The sequence below is a fragment of the Falco naumanni genome, chromosome 4, assembly GCF_017639655.2.
Source record: "Falco naumanni isolate bFalNau1 chromosome 4, bFalNau1.pat, whole genome shotgun sequence".
Taxonomy (NCBI): Eukaryota; Metazoa; Chordata; class Aves; order Falconiformes; family Falconidae; genus Falco; species Falco naumanni.
The window spans coordinates 36,608,889-36,624,000 of record NC_054057.1 but is presented as its reverse complement, the minus strand read 5'-3'; the positions used below and the strand labels follow the sequence as shown (position 1 = coordinate 36,624,000).

Sequence of the window (15,112 nt, the reverse complement as noted above, 5' to 3'; positions counted from 1 at the left end):
AAGAACATAATGTGCTGTTCACAGATCACCCTTCTTCTGTGGGTCAGTCTCATTTAAGAAGGTGATACAAGATAGCCCTTCCTATAAAATCTGTTCCGGTAATAGCATAATTAATGCAGTTGCAACTTTAGATACAACATGAAGAAAAAAATCTCACATAACATTTTTCAGTATGTGTAAATAAGTGTTCATATGTGTGACTTGTTTACTTTTGTTCAAGTGTCCCTGGACCTTTTTCATTGCTTCTTCATTTGTTGTACAGCCACCTGGGCTCACATCTTTCTCTTCCATCGTTTCAAATCCAGATAAATCCAAAAGAAAGAGAGAGGAAAAAAAAATTACATAACCAGAAAGCAGTAAAAAATGAGGTAAAAAAGCAAATTAAGATATATAAAGTAACTTGACTTACCACTTTACATGAGCAGAATCATCATCAAAGGGTTTAACTCTGTACAGCAAACTGTGAGTAAGGATGCAGTACAGCCTCTCATGTAAATGATGCTTTGGATTGTCTCACATCTTTTCTGTCTGGATCACAAGGAGAATGTGGGTGTCTTGGTGTTAGGGATGAATTTCCTCTCTTGCTTTTCCTGCCTTTTCTTGTTGTTGTTTAACAGAACATTTTTCTTTCAAAATTATATGGATTTGTTGATATCCTTATAACACTGTAAGTATTTTCCTATGGTATTGCATATTTAAAGTATATTATAAAACTTTAGGAAGGAAAAAAAGGTGGGAGCTATTGGGATGGAAACACATTTATTATTTTGCAGAATAAATACCAGCTTCATCTCTGTATATGGCCATCACATAAGGGCTATCTGTGACTCTTTGAAATTCTTTCTACACAACTCAGTATTTCTGTATTTATTGAAGGCAGGAGCCACATACACATGAGCCTGTCAAGCTCAGAAGATGCACAGGTGGGAAGTGGATAAATGCAGCAAACTACAAGTAGCCAGAAGTAGTTGTCTTAAAATGGACTTAATAAAACAGAGGGTGCAGTAGGGGTAGAAAAAACCAAGTTATGAAGCCTTTACTTGCTCTGTTAATCAGCATTAAAATAAAAATATTATGGGAATCTACTTGGTAGAATAAGTAAATTTTTAACACAAATCCTTTAATTCTTCATATGAAGACTATACGTAATGTCATCATGTGTTAAAAATGTGCCCCTGGCTGTTAATTTTCTTTTCCCAAACATGTATTTACAAGTTTATTATGTTACTAAAATAACGGAATACACTTTCCAGTAATGCTGGGAGACTTTGAACATGTTAACAGGTCACATCGCCTTCTTTTTTTCTGAAGGTGAAATCTAGAATGTTAGGCAAGATCAAGCGGTGAGTGTACCCTCATTCTGCACTTGACTGCAGAAAAAAAATGGGAGACCCCAAGTCTTCTGGCTCCAAGTTTTTTACCTCTCCTCTAGAAAGCAGTTCACTGCTGAGTCAAAGACATGCAAATTTTGTTTGGAAGAAGTGCAAAACAAGGGCTTTGTTCACCAAAGCATGCGCTTAGCTAACTAGCTGCAGCCAGGTTTGCTAGCACAGCTATGTTCGGTAACATCAGAGGAAGGACAGTGCCTGGGCGATTTCCATGACTGTATTTAGTGCTAAGGGTCCTCTTCATATTCCAGCCGGAGACCTAAAAGCTGACTGCAGACAGGAACCACTGCTCTGGGGCTCCATGGCCTCCCAAGGTAGCCACTTATGTCGCTTCTATACTCTCTGTTGCCATAGCAACAGAGGCTGTCATATTCACTGGGTGATGCTCAGCATGCTGGTACCTGTCCTGGGGCTACCTGGCTCTACAGAATCTTCTGTGAGCTTTGTCACTGGCCTCACTGGGGTCAAGATTTCATTCCAAATAAAGATCCAGCTCAAAGGCATGAGATACGTTTTTTTTAATGAAATCTTAGAGTGTAAGAGTCCTTGCCACAGCCTCAACTTTTAGTTTAAAGCACTTCAGATAATTTACTTCTGCTGTCAGGAAATATCATTCTTAATCCTGAGGGAATGATCTTGCTTCAATTTAGGTGCCTGATATAACCTTCCAGCTTTTTATCTTCAAATACTAAGTGCATTTTCATTGCATCTTTTGCACAGGCTACATAAGTATGATGCTATGTGGTAAGGAGAAACAAAATGTGTGATTTTTCAATTATTATTCTGCTTTTCTATTTTTTAATCCCCAGATGGTCTCTGGGACTGCTGATGTTTTCTTTAGTCTATATATTTCCTGCTTTAATTAGCTTACTTAACCAGCACACGTTTGAGACACGCATGTGATCAGGTAATAATATCAGGTGCTAATGTTAATTGCTTTCACAAAATTAGAAGCAGATAAATGGTTGAACCATAATTGAACGACCTTATTAGAAGACAAGCTGATCAGTGTTGTGACATAACTTGAGAGATTCCCAAGCTTACATTAATTTCCCATCAGCTGGGGCTGCCGTAACGACAGTGAGCACAATGTGATTGCTCTGTTCGAGAGCAAGATCGGAGCTGGGTGGCTGAGATCTGCCATACATATTTATCAGCTGAGGGGCTGGCACAATTTGTAGCACTAAGAGCAGTGAAGCAAGCTATTGCTTTGATTTACTACCTGCCCAGAAAAAAAATCCAGCAAACTGATCTGAAAAAAAGTTGTCTCTCTCTCAATACCTGCCCCTCCCCAGCATGTTTGCTTGTGTCAAAGGGCAGGCAGCCACCAAGGGCATCTGTCCCTTCAGGAGTTTTGTTGGGAAGTGTCAGGTAGGTAGTTCTGAGAACACCGGGGATCTGACACGTGTTTGTATGGATGGGCTGGCTGAAGCAAGTCTGAGGCTTCTCCTTCTTGTATCAGATTCAGAGATTTTTGTTGCTTGGTGAATGATCTGAGCAAATTGAGTGAAACTCCCAGAATCTGCACTTTCCATGCACATTGTACCAGATGGCTATCATGAACTGATGAATGGGAATGTCTGGTTTTGACATGGCTGTTGTAATTTTACTTGGGTGTTAGGATGGAGAGGAGTCATGCAGTACTTACAGGATCTTTTTTTACAAGGCTCGGGTTAGGCACGACAGCAATGAGGTGGGCAATTGTAAACACGGAGTTCAGCACGTAAGAAAAAAACAAATTCTTATGCAGTGTTATCCTTTGACAGCTGAGGCTCCTGAAAAATATGTAGCACACGTTGTAAAGTAGTATTTTTCTTCTGATGTCACTTTAACAAGCTTTTTCTGGCAACAGTCTCTCAAGAATGCCTTTTGGCCAGGCGTAATCGGAAAATACATGCCTTGCATTGTGGCCATAACCTCTGACAAATTTTTGGGTTTGTTTTTACACCTGTTTAGCACCACATGCTTTTTAGGCCATGTTGTAAAGAGCCATCCATCTACATTCTCAGCCCTTGCTGCCTTTCTTCATTTCATGGTAATTGAGATAATAAGTGGTGAAGCAGAACCCTGAGAATCATTAGATGAGCATGATGCAAGTAATGAACATCAGGAATACTGCTTTATAAGTAACTGTTCCCTGGAGACTCAATTTCCCAAATACTCAGATGAAAATTATTTGCTACTTTAAGAATTAGTGGTGAGACAGGATGGGAACTTTGCACAGGAATCTCCTTAAATTACAGGGGGATTTGGGTTGGTATCCTGCATGTTTCCAACTCCAGCTGAGATCCCAGACCAGAAGAGGTTGTTTTCCTGCTCAGAAGGAGCAGTAATTTTTTCTGAATGACTGATTTTGGGGAGAGGAGGATTTCTGCTATTGTGGGTAGCAGAAGTTCACAGAATTCTTGTGAAACCCAATTGCGACTGCAGTTTCAGACCTGAACTGTCTCCCCTTCTTAACTCACGCCCAAACCCTTATGCCACCTCCTGGGCTACCCCTGAAGAAGAGAGCAATTCCCGTGCAGTGCTCCATGCCCCGAGCACAGCCCAGGACTGGCAGGAGGTGATTGCAGGGAGGTAATCATGGAGTTGTTAGATAATGCTGTGATGTCTGTATTCATTGGTCACTGAGAGCAAGCAGGCAAAACTGCCAGGTAAAAAAGAGCCAAGAAGAGCAAGTATCACTGTCTCACTGAGGTAAGCTTCCCTCTTGGCACTAGGAGTCTCTTGCAGTCTGCAACGGAGCACAGGCTGTGACTTTCTGATGCCCTGCATGTAGAGGTCAACACAAAATTCACTTTCTTTAAAAACAGAGTTCATCTAACAAAATGAACTCTTTTCTGCTTATTTTCCTTGTTTATTTATTTTCCTTTTTTTAGCTCCTGTCTTCCTCTTAGTTTTACTCCTGCATTGCTCTCTTCCTCTCCTCTCAGTATTCCTCACCTTTTTCCCTTGACTCCAGCTTTCATGTTAAAGACCGGTATGGATCATTAAGCAAATACTTCCATACCCACAGTTTTGCCATCAAAATGGTACCAGCACCTGCCTGACTTGGTCCACACCAAGAGGAGAATATTTTGGCAAAACCAAACCCCTTGATTCATCCTCTGCTGGTTTTTACAATCATCTGTAATCTACTCCTCCTCTGACCTTTCTTAGCTTTCTTCCCAGCCCTCTTCCTAACTTTTTCATCCTTCCTTCGTGGTGTTTTTGAAGGCTCCTTGTTACCCCCCACCCATCTTTCTGTATGCTCCCTGCTCTGCTTCATTAAACAGTACGCAAGAAGGCCTCACAAAGCCAGTTATCCCCGTCTAAAACTTGTGAAGTTTTTTGTGTCCCTATGCCTCTATCAATTGTGTCTTAAGAGTTTCAGAGTCTCCTACATTTCTTGTGGTTCCCCTGTGTCTCACATTTATTCTTCATCTACATTTTCTTTGACAGAGATAGGTTCTCCTATCTACTCACAGTCACTCTTACTTTTGAGTTCCTGTCTCCACTCCTTTATTGCATCTAGGATATTTTGACTTCCAACAAGCTTTTAGCATTATTTTCTTCAGAGATCTGCACTGTGAATCTGTGATCTGTGATTTCTTCTCATTCACGAACACCAAGAATACTAATTTTCACCCCCAGCCAGTTATTTTCTATCTTTACCCACTTACTTAGTTTTAAATTATTCTCATGCTTTCTACCACGCCCTCCCTTGCCCCTGGGGAAAACTCCCTACAAACTTCCATAAATTACCCTTCTACCCATCATCCTTCTTCAACTCCCTTTAAAAGCCTTGGCAACAATTAAACTGCAGGTGCATTCACAGCACACCATCTATTATTCTGGCAAATCTAGACTTATTGTACTACCCATCTGTCTTTATACAAATGTTTTTGCTTTAATAATTCAATTTGAAATGGTTTGGAGTTAAAAGTCCCTTTTTTCTTTTGTGTTTTATCATATAAGATAATGGGGCTTCAGTTTGCAATTATAAAAATATTGCAATAATGTGATGAGGTATGTAACTGTGACACTATGAATACTCTGCCTCCTGTTATGAATTAGTATTTGCTTAGTGATGTTCATTGCTACTGATTCAGTATTCCCTTCTGAAAGTACTGCAACATCCGTGATGCCATATCATTATGAATCTTGATACTCTAAACTGAAAGGAAAATAAATCTCTGCCAGGAAAGACTTGTATGTGGAAAACAGCAACTTCTGCAAGCTGTTGCTGCCCCTACAGTCAAAGGCTATTACATAGTACTGAAAGACCTCTTGCCATCTGATTGACAGCTTGCCTTCTGTTGAAGGTCAAATAATCCATTGCTGTCATAGCCAGGTGATAGAACACAACTGAAGGTAACATGAACTCTGCTCCCATACAGCTTTATTCTGACTTTCTTACGATCTTAGTTTGGTTTCTTCTTTATCTTCTCATTTTGTAGCACTTTGTTTTAATTCCTTTCTCTACTTCTGCCTGTAACCTTTGTCTCATGGATTAGTCATGGAAGGGGAAGGAGAAGTGGAGGAGGAAAGAGAGGAGGAGTTGTGTTACTGTCTGGAAGGCTGGTGCAGATGAGTGTTTCAGGGTAGCCTGGGATCGGTCAGGATTGTGTGTCGTCCATGACTCAGAGCTAAGAGTGAGTCAGCCTCATCCTGCCTTGCTTGCTGCAAGGAATCATATTCCTGGTCCATTTTGGGCAGCTAATTTAACCAAATACTGTCTTTACTGTCCCAAAGAACTCAGAAGCTGGGGTATAAGATTCCAAATCAGATTAAACTGTGCCCTTTCCAGTTTTCTTAAAGCATTACTGTGGCTATGGTTTGGTGCTCTTTATCTTTACTTAGACAGGGAGGAAATTTATCAGTTCATTGGGCAGAGATTCTATCTATCTCTGTACCTGATTACTGCATGTTATCACAGTCACTCATCAAATTGCCTCTCCAGAAATCAGCAGAATTCACAACCAGTACTTTGTATCCACCTATTCTGAGCCTGTAGTCTTACAGATTCTTACAGTCTATGCAAAGTCCAACCATTTCATTTTCCTATGTTTCCTAGACTCACTCTTGGTCGTGGTGATGTTGAGGGCTGCTTCTTGTACTACCCTTCCTGTCTGACAGTTGAGGCACAGACATCTCCTCGTACAGCTCTAAGGTCTGTGCTAGCTTATTCTGCCTTCTCAACTTACTAAGCATACCCTTTTCCAGCCTACATGGATACCCTCATCCATGGTGTACTTTTCCAGGGACCAGCAGCAGATGATGTAACCAGGCGGGAAGCTTTGCGTAACGTTACTAAGAAAATCACTATTAGAAGGCACACATCCTAAAGATATCCATAGATATGTAGTACATATAGATCAAAACCGGGACCAGAAATTGGCTAAGGTGCCTCATGTAAGATTTCCATTAAATAATACAGGGACTCTGCGGCTAGGACTGATGTAAGCACTGGCACAAGGTATCTGGGCTTTTGTAGAGCACCTTTAAATGCAGATTTTTAGAGCAAGGCACCCACCCCTTGCGCTGTAGAGGTGGGGGTTCCGCAAAGGGTTCTTTTTATCCCCAAATTTATACAATTACTATGCACGTGTAAGCTGGAATTTTGTTTGCTATCTGCTGATGGATTCTACAAATCTTCAAATGTGTATTTCTGGCCAAAAAAACAGATTTCAGAAACTCAGATAATTTAGTTGATGGTATCTCACAAACCAGCATGTATAGTTTGTCACATTGCATTTAAGTTTTTCACTTGTGCTGCAGAACATTACATCTATCAATTCCAAGACACTTAACAAATGCCAGTTAATTTAGACACGTAAAAACTCTGTACTAAAAGATTCATAGTAAATGTTTAAAACTAAATGATCATGATAGAAAATGCACTGGGTATATTTCATTACGATTCCATGGCCTTACAGGTGACAAAAAGGAATAGCTGGATGTTTACAGAAATACTTCTGTTTGAGTTAAGCCTGCAAGATAAATGAATGGGAAAAATGACCAGTTTTTCCCTTCTCACTGGGACTTGGAAATCTCAGTGTGAAAAACTGCTTTGGAAAATAAAGGTTCTATGGAGAATGAATCCTGGTCTTTTTGAAAATAAGGCAGATAATACATTCATGATTTGATATATACTTCATGAGTGGAAATGGATTAATTTAGAACCTGCTCATAATTCACAGTTACTCTTTTGGTAACTAAGATCTGAAAAAAATGCATCTGATGTATTTTTTAAATTTGAGTTGGGAGATTTGAGGGCTTATTTTTGGCTTCCATTTTTCTGGAAAGCTAAATTACAATCTTGAAACAGTATGCTTTTACAATGACAACAGTGATGGACTTCTAATTATTACAAGTTGCCATTATTGTGCAACTGTTCTTTCTTAAACTCTGTAAAGAAACTTGTGAAGAAAAAAAAAATTTTGAGTCCCCTTTTCTTTGTATTCTTGATTCCTCAAATAATACTGCATTCTTTGAAGACCTGGGTCTTTTTTTCTGTATTCTCAAATAAGGTAAGGCTTTTGGCAATAAAAGTCCATCAGGTTACAACCAAGTGTGCTACTTATTCAGAAGCAGTTGTAATTGTTTCTTATACTACTCTATTTCCCAGCATGCAGTGTAGGGAATACTTGTTTGTATCCTTGGAAGTCTTTATCCACATAAAGTCAGAAAACTTTACTTGGCCTTTTAGACTACCTTGCAGTTATGTCCAGACATACTCTATTGACGGTGAGCATTTCCCTGTCTCTGTTCACGAACTGATGGTCTGGCTATCTGATTACAAGTAACGGATGCAGCCTGGCTGAAAATTAGCAAGGTACCATCCCATTTGGGTCATTATACTGGATGTACCATTCTGTTTCATCAAAGTACCTGTGAATGTACATTACAACCCTGATTTCTGAGTGTGCTATCAGTCTGGGAAGTTTGCAGGCTATAGTAATGTTGTGAAGGTGAAATACCTTAAAAAGATTGCTTAAGAGCTAGAAGAATATAGCTTATGCAAGTCATCATAGCTCTGGATGTACAATAGTTCAGGATCTTGTCCATTGTTTATTCTTGAGTATTTTCCCCAGTGCCTTTGATGTCTTCTAGTGCTTACCATTTCCCTGAGCTGAAAACTGAAGGCTGTTCCCAGACAGCGCTTCACTACTGATTGTAACTGAAGTTGTGACTACATGTCTGACAGCAAATCTGAGCTCCCTCTGCTCCTTCACTGCAGACAGGTTTACTAAAGGACAAGATTTAAATGCTGTAGTTAAGTTTCCATATATTAGCTGCAATGCTTTCAGTGAATATTAATTTAGCCTCCTTTAAAGTTCTGATACAGCACATCAGTGGTTTTCCTTTTATGACGACAGGCTATATACTAATGTCAGATTCACTCAGTGCTGAGCCCTGTGAACACCTACTCAAGTCAATAGATCAGTCCTTGTGCATCAAATGAATGTATCCCTGTTCTTCAGGAGCCGGGGGCTCCAAGCCACTGCCCGGTGCAGTCACTGCATCTGCCAGGGGCTGGACATGCCCTTCAAGAAACAACAGGCAACTGGTAAATGAAGGGCCTTACGACATCCTCAGCTACACCATTTCCCTATAGGTTGCACTTTTACACCAGTCTTGACAAATATAACAGCATGATCTTGACTACACACCACTGGGAGACATCCCATGGGCATGAGGACCCTGTGCTGAGACTTTTTTACCAGAACTATAGAAAAAAAAAACTCAGAAGAGCTGCTTCTCACTGCCATATCCCCTTCCAAGCTTTTCTTTGCTTACCACTTGAGATCCCTCAGGGAAAGAAGAGAGTGTCTGTTAGAAACCACTTACTTGAAATAGAAGAAAATTGCCAAGGAAATCAACAGGGATGTTATAGACAAAGCATGGCCAACGATCGCCATATAATAAAGTATGAACGCCATCTGCAATTTAACAAAAAGAAAAGGCAGACATGAACAATTTGCAGGCACTTGGGGTTTTTTCTCATCAAAGAAGAGTCTACAAAATCAATCTCCTATTTTGTATTTCTTTTAAAGGTTCTTTTTCAATATACTGTTAATATCAGCTCTCTATTAAATAGCATGACTCATGGTCTGAAGATAAGTGTTTCTTACAATGAGTTGATCTGTTTCTGCTGCGCTGAAGTAACTGGTGAGGTCCCAGCTCACACTATGCGTCACTAACTTTCCCAAGCTCTAGGGGAGTGCAGCAGACATAACACATTCAGATTTTCAAAAAGCCCATGACAAGTTCCCATGAAAAAAAAAAAAAAAAAATTAAGGAAAATAGGTTGCCACAGGATTTGGAGAAAGCTTTTATGGTTTGAAAGCAGCTTAAACAACGGGAAGCAAAAACTTAATGGTCACTTTTGGAGATGAGTCAGTGGTTAGGTGCCCTCAGGACTGGTATCAGGGCTGTTTTTTTGCTCAATGTATTCATCAGTGACCTGACGCAGAGAAATCTGTAAGTTTCCAGGTGACACTTAGGTCTTCCAGATAATAGTGAGGGACTCCAGAAGGCTCAGATGACAGAGGGAACAAGAAGATGTCATATGAGCTTTAATACAGAAAAAAGTGGGGTGATACACCTAGGGACAAACACCCTAAACCCTGACTACACAATGCTTAACTCCAAACTGGAAACCAAACTCAGGAAAAAATCTTGGAGTTATCCTGGCCAGTTCTCTGAATCATTGGTTTACTGTGTAACAACAGGCAAAAAGTCAACAAAATGCTGGATATGATCAGGCAAGACACTGAGGGTAGAATAGCATTGTGCTTCTATTTAAAAATTACATTGCACATCTTAAATAGATGTTTCCACACCTTATGGACATGGCAGAGCTAGGAAAGTTGGAAAGAAGGCAACTAAAATAATTGAGGTAGAGTAGCTGTGTTATGACAAGTGGGTACAAATGCTGAGATTCTCCTACCTGGAGAGAAGAAGTCATAGGGGGCTTATGATTAAGGCCTATAGAGTCACAAAAGCAGTAATGAGGTGAAAATTATCCTCAACTCCTACCACACTAAGCACACCCTGAGACAAATTCTGGTTCACACTGGTATGAGCCTTGCTATTGGGCAACTAGATGGTCTTACAGATAACTGGGCTTTCACTTTGACCAGTATCAGTGAAACGATGGGCTTATACTCTGAGTAGTAAATAGGCCTAATAGTTTGACCAGTATTGGTGAAAAGATAGGCCTACCCATATTTTCTATGCCAACAGTGAAACAAAATTGCAGGACAGCACCTGGGCTTCAGAATGCTGTGGCATTTAAATGTCATACTTGGTCTCAGCCAAGCTCTTAAGCATTACCCAGCTGTTAGAAGACTGTGGGAGGCTAAACGGCATGCTAGGCTTCACCATCACCTTCTTTTCTGAAAGTGCTTACATAGCACCAGCCTGTCCCCCCCCCAAAAAAAAGACTAAGTAGGAGTTATTTTAATAACTATAACAAATAATCTTAATTCCTCTGCTGGGTTTATTTTATTTTCAGCTCTACCTCACTGATTTTTCTTTTGTTATGCAATTTTCCTTTTTTCAATTATTAGATGAATTGCTTTCTGTAGCCCTAAGTTTTGCAACTCATGTATTTTGGGTTTTTTTTTTTTTTGTGTGTGCTTCCAAGTAATTTTAAACATTCATTTGGAAATAAATAAGAATAAAATTCAGAAAACAAAGCCATTTCTCTTAGGAAATGTGCACCTCTTCTTATCTAGTTTGTTCTTCAGTCATTTTACAACTTTGGAATCAGTTCCTGCTTTCATTAGCCTAGGTGGCAGTGGCATGATTCAGATTTAAACCAAAGCCACATTTACACTGTCCTGACCATGTAGAACCGCCATGATCTGAGTGTAAATATCATTCACCAGGTTACGGAAATCTATGCATATTAACTGCAAATACCCTAGGTCTCCTAGTTTTCCTTTGCAAATGCTAACCACTACATCGCTAGTGAGCGCAAATGCTTAACAACTTGTTCTGAGAGCACCAGCAACCCCAGAGAGGGCAGAGATGAGACAACTTTCTGAAACAGAGGAGTGAGAGAGATTTATACCTATGTGCATATGACATTTCGTCTACTCTATACTAAGGGGTGGCTATGCTTTTAAATTATATTAGATTGATATAATTTTTAAGCCTGAATTTAATTTACAGATGAAGTGTTCAAAACTATGTTGTTTTGCTGCCTGTCGTTGTAGAACCCTTAGCCTGAAACAGCTGGAAGCAGGAAAGGCTTCCAGACGGCTACACGCATGTCTACGTGCACCCCGAGGACTCTTGGTTATTCAAACTATCCAACTTTCAGCACACAACTCTTAAATCAGTTTAACTGTATATCTGGGACTGGGCAAAAGCATTTTTGATTACTCCATGTAAACTTTACTATGGTAACTCCTGAAAAAAAGCTTTCCGAATATAACAGCGAAGATAGTTCAGAATGGACCGACCTGTCAGCTAACAAAGCATATGGTCTATCACCACCTTTTCAAGAACCGGCTGCAATATTATTTTTCTTTGAGTGATCTGTCTCAAAAGTATAGCATGTTGGTATTTTCAGTTAACTTCAAACAAATAATGAATTATTTTGTTAATTTCTGCACTCCTTGAACTGGCCACCTATCATGCTCCTTTTGGTGCACAGGTCTTGCAACATGCTGACCAAATTTATAGTTTATGCAGATTTTGTCATCCTGGGCTTACGAAACTTCTAAAAGAAACACTTAACTGTTCTTATTTGTTCTCCTAGAATTCTTCATTTGAGGAAAGAGAATTCTCTAAGAGGAATACATCCTACTCAGTTAATTATGTTAGCCATAGGTACATGGAAATAGTCTGCAAATGAAGAATACTCCTGTTTTTGAAGACTTGGATTAATGGTCATAAACTAACTTGGCATTTCTGTAAAGGCAGATTCTTTCTGCATTTCCCATCTTTCTTCCCTGCCCCCCCCCCCCACCCCCCCACCCCCCCCCCGAAGAATCTCAATGTACGCATACTTTTCCTTTGTGTTCTATCTACACTTCGCTTGAAATATGTTCAAAATCGTTATTCTGGAAGGCACAGATAATAGGTAATAGAACTATATTTTTTGCCTCCCTACATGCGCCAACATCTGGAAAATTGTATTTTTATGGTGCTTCTACTTAATGCCTCTGTGAGCTCAGATTGTTACTATTATTCTCTCTTTGTCACATAGGTGAGTCTCGTTTTACCATGATGGCTCCTCACGCTGCAAAAACTTTTAGAATTTACCTCCTGCCTGTGCAGTAGACTTTTCCAAGGCCCTTTGGGCTGGATCATTACTAAATATAATCATATACTGCTTTTTGGCTGCATTAAAAATGATCCCCCAACACAAACGTAAAATCAAATCACTTTTTGACTCTTTTCCTTCCACAATTCTGAATAGCCACAAATTATTCTGTCACAAATCTATACTCAGATTTTCCTGGAGCTCCACTCACATTTGAGAAATATATTTATTTTCATGAGCTTCCCTAACAATTTTTTTAAGCTTTTCTCAGATTTCTCTCTCCTTGTTTCTTTTGGTGCTCTTATATTTAGATCTCCTCTTCCAGCTTAGCAATTTGATTTTGGAAATACTGAGACAAATACTTAATTTGTTACCGTAAATAGTCTCAATGACTTCAGTCAAACTGTTAAATGCGTTCAGGCTTGTTGGATTTTCTGGATTAATAGCACCTTCATAAATATTACTTCTTAAAGGGAGTGAGTACAGAGTGATATTCTTTGCTTAAGAAAAATGATTTAAACTTATTTTAATATTTCTAGCCCTGCAGATAAGACATCAACACCTTGGAAGATCCTTGTTACAGAAAGAAAAATTGATATTCTAAAGGATCATTTTATAACTAATGGATAATCAGGGAAAATAATAGGAATTTTAAAATGCATTTGAAAAATACTGCAAAACTTGTCATATGAATTGCTACTAAATTATCCACCCCTCAGCAAACATACATTTAGGTTTGAACACTCATCAAATACTTTTAATAAGCTAAAATCATGAGGACAATGCTATTAAATTATTGTGCAACAAATAAAACTGAAAGATGAGGACTATTCTGATCTCTTTCATAGGTGCCTTACTACTAGCCCAGCCCAAACGCATTCCCAGCCAACCACTGCCTTTGTAACTGTAGCATACCTTCAGTTTTTCAGAGGTGAAAGAGTTGCACAGGGTATAGTTGGACCATGTTCGGTTGCTCTCAGGATGGCGGAACCAGTTTCCAGTTTCATCACAGTATTTTGAAGCCCTCTCTGATGATACACATTGCAATAATAGTTATTTTACCATGTGCATGTTACACATTGAAAAATCCATTTAAAAGAATTTATGTGTTTGGAAATAAAATCTGCGTAACAAAAAACCCAAAGGATTTTCAACTTGTGCAAATAATATATATTTTGCTGAGTTTTGTTTTGTTGTCTTTTTTCCTCAGAGATTTATCTGGTGGTATACTTGTTGTTCATTTGCCTCCTTTTGCCTTGAATGAATGCACTAGAGTATATATACCCAGCCTTCATTCAGATGCAATTATTTATATGATAATAATCCCATTAAAGAGGCTGTTGAAAGCTGTTTACAGGAGAGAAAGTAAATTCAGGCCCTGATGCTGAACTTGAAAGAAGTGTGCAGGGTTTCAGGTACCAAGGGAAATAATTAATTAAAAATACTATTTAATACAGAGCCTGTGTACTGGAGATGCTGACAGTCCTGCCACCCATGCTGCGTATATGCAGAGGGATGGAAGAGTCCTGCCCAGCCTCCCTGCCAGCTAAATCCCACCAGGAGTGAGCAGCAGCACTGCTCAATTTCCTCCAAGGTTACAAAGCGTGCAGGCATAGGAAGAAGCAGCCTCGCAAACATTTTGGCACAGGTGCCAAGTGTCCAGTTTAATTGAAATGGCTGCCGAGTTCTCTAAATAATTTGATGTGTGTTTGGCCTCTCCCTGTGTCTCCAGTGCCTGCTCCTGCGCTGCAGGTGGCTCTGGCATCCTTCCCAAAAGCCCTGCCGTATGGATAACCCTTCTGGCTTGTGCTCTTTCCCATATGTCCTTTCCCTGTGGCAGGGGATGGTTGCAGCTTCAGCACCGCATGGCTCTGAGGGATTCCTGGAGCCACACATTTCTGCCTGGAAAACCCTGGAGGCTGAGGCGCAGACAGTCACTCCTCATTGTCTGTCAAGTCTGGGACTAGTTCCTTCAGCCTTCCCTCCAGCGTTAGCCACGCGGGCGTCACTGATACTGCCTGAGCAACAGCAGCAGGGTAAGATCATAAACTTAAATTATCTGATATTTTCTTAGTGACACAGCTGTTTATTTATGAAAACCACAGTTTTTCAAGTCTGACTTTTAAAGTAGTCTCAAAATTCTACCTTGACTTTCCTTTGACTATTCTAGCTTTATAATTTTGCTGGGTTTACTCATAGGTTATCAGCATTAGCAGCATACACTTCTGCAGTGTCAATTACCATTTGAACATACACATTTTCATTTTTTGTGGTCAACATTTGCATTTATTTTTCTTAATCAGCTCTGATCATTAATAAATCTATTAATTTGGAAGATACATATTCCCTCTATACACCTAAAGAAAGCAATTGACCATATTGGCAAGGTAAGGATTGCATAGATTGAGCTATCTTCCTCTGACCAGAAACACACTTTATGCAGTGTCATTGCCAAAAAAAA

The 15,112-nt window shown here is 39.6% G+C and overlaps 1 protein-coding gene across 1 annotated transcript in view; it reads right to left on the bottom strand.

Moving 5' to 3' along the window:
* CALCR (calcitonin receptor) overlaps positions 1–15,112 on the bottom strand; it is a 76,543-nt gene that overhangs the window by 41,559 nt on the left and 19,872 nt on the right. Inside the window, exons 4-6 of the mRNA XM_040593785.1 lie at positions 13,567–13,679; positions 9,222–9,313; positions 3,037–3,163 (exon numbers count right to left, since the gene is read on the bottom strand). Of these exons, the coding sequence (XP_040449719.1) occupies positions 3,037–3,163; positions 9,222–9,313; positions 13,567–13,679 (332 nt within the window). The remainder of the gene's footprint in view (positions 1–3,036; positions 3,164–9,221; positions 9,314–13,566; positions 13,680–15,112) is intronic.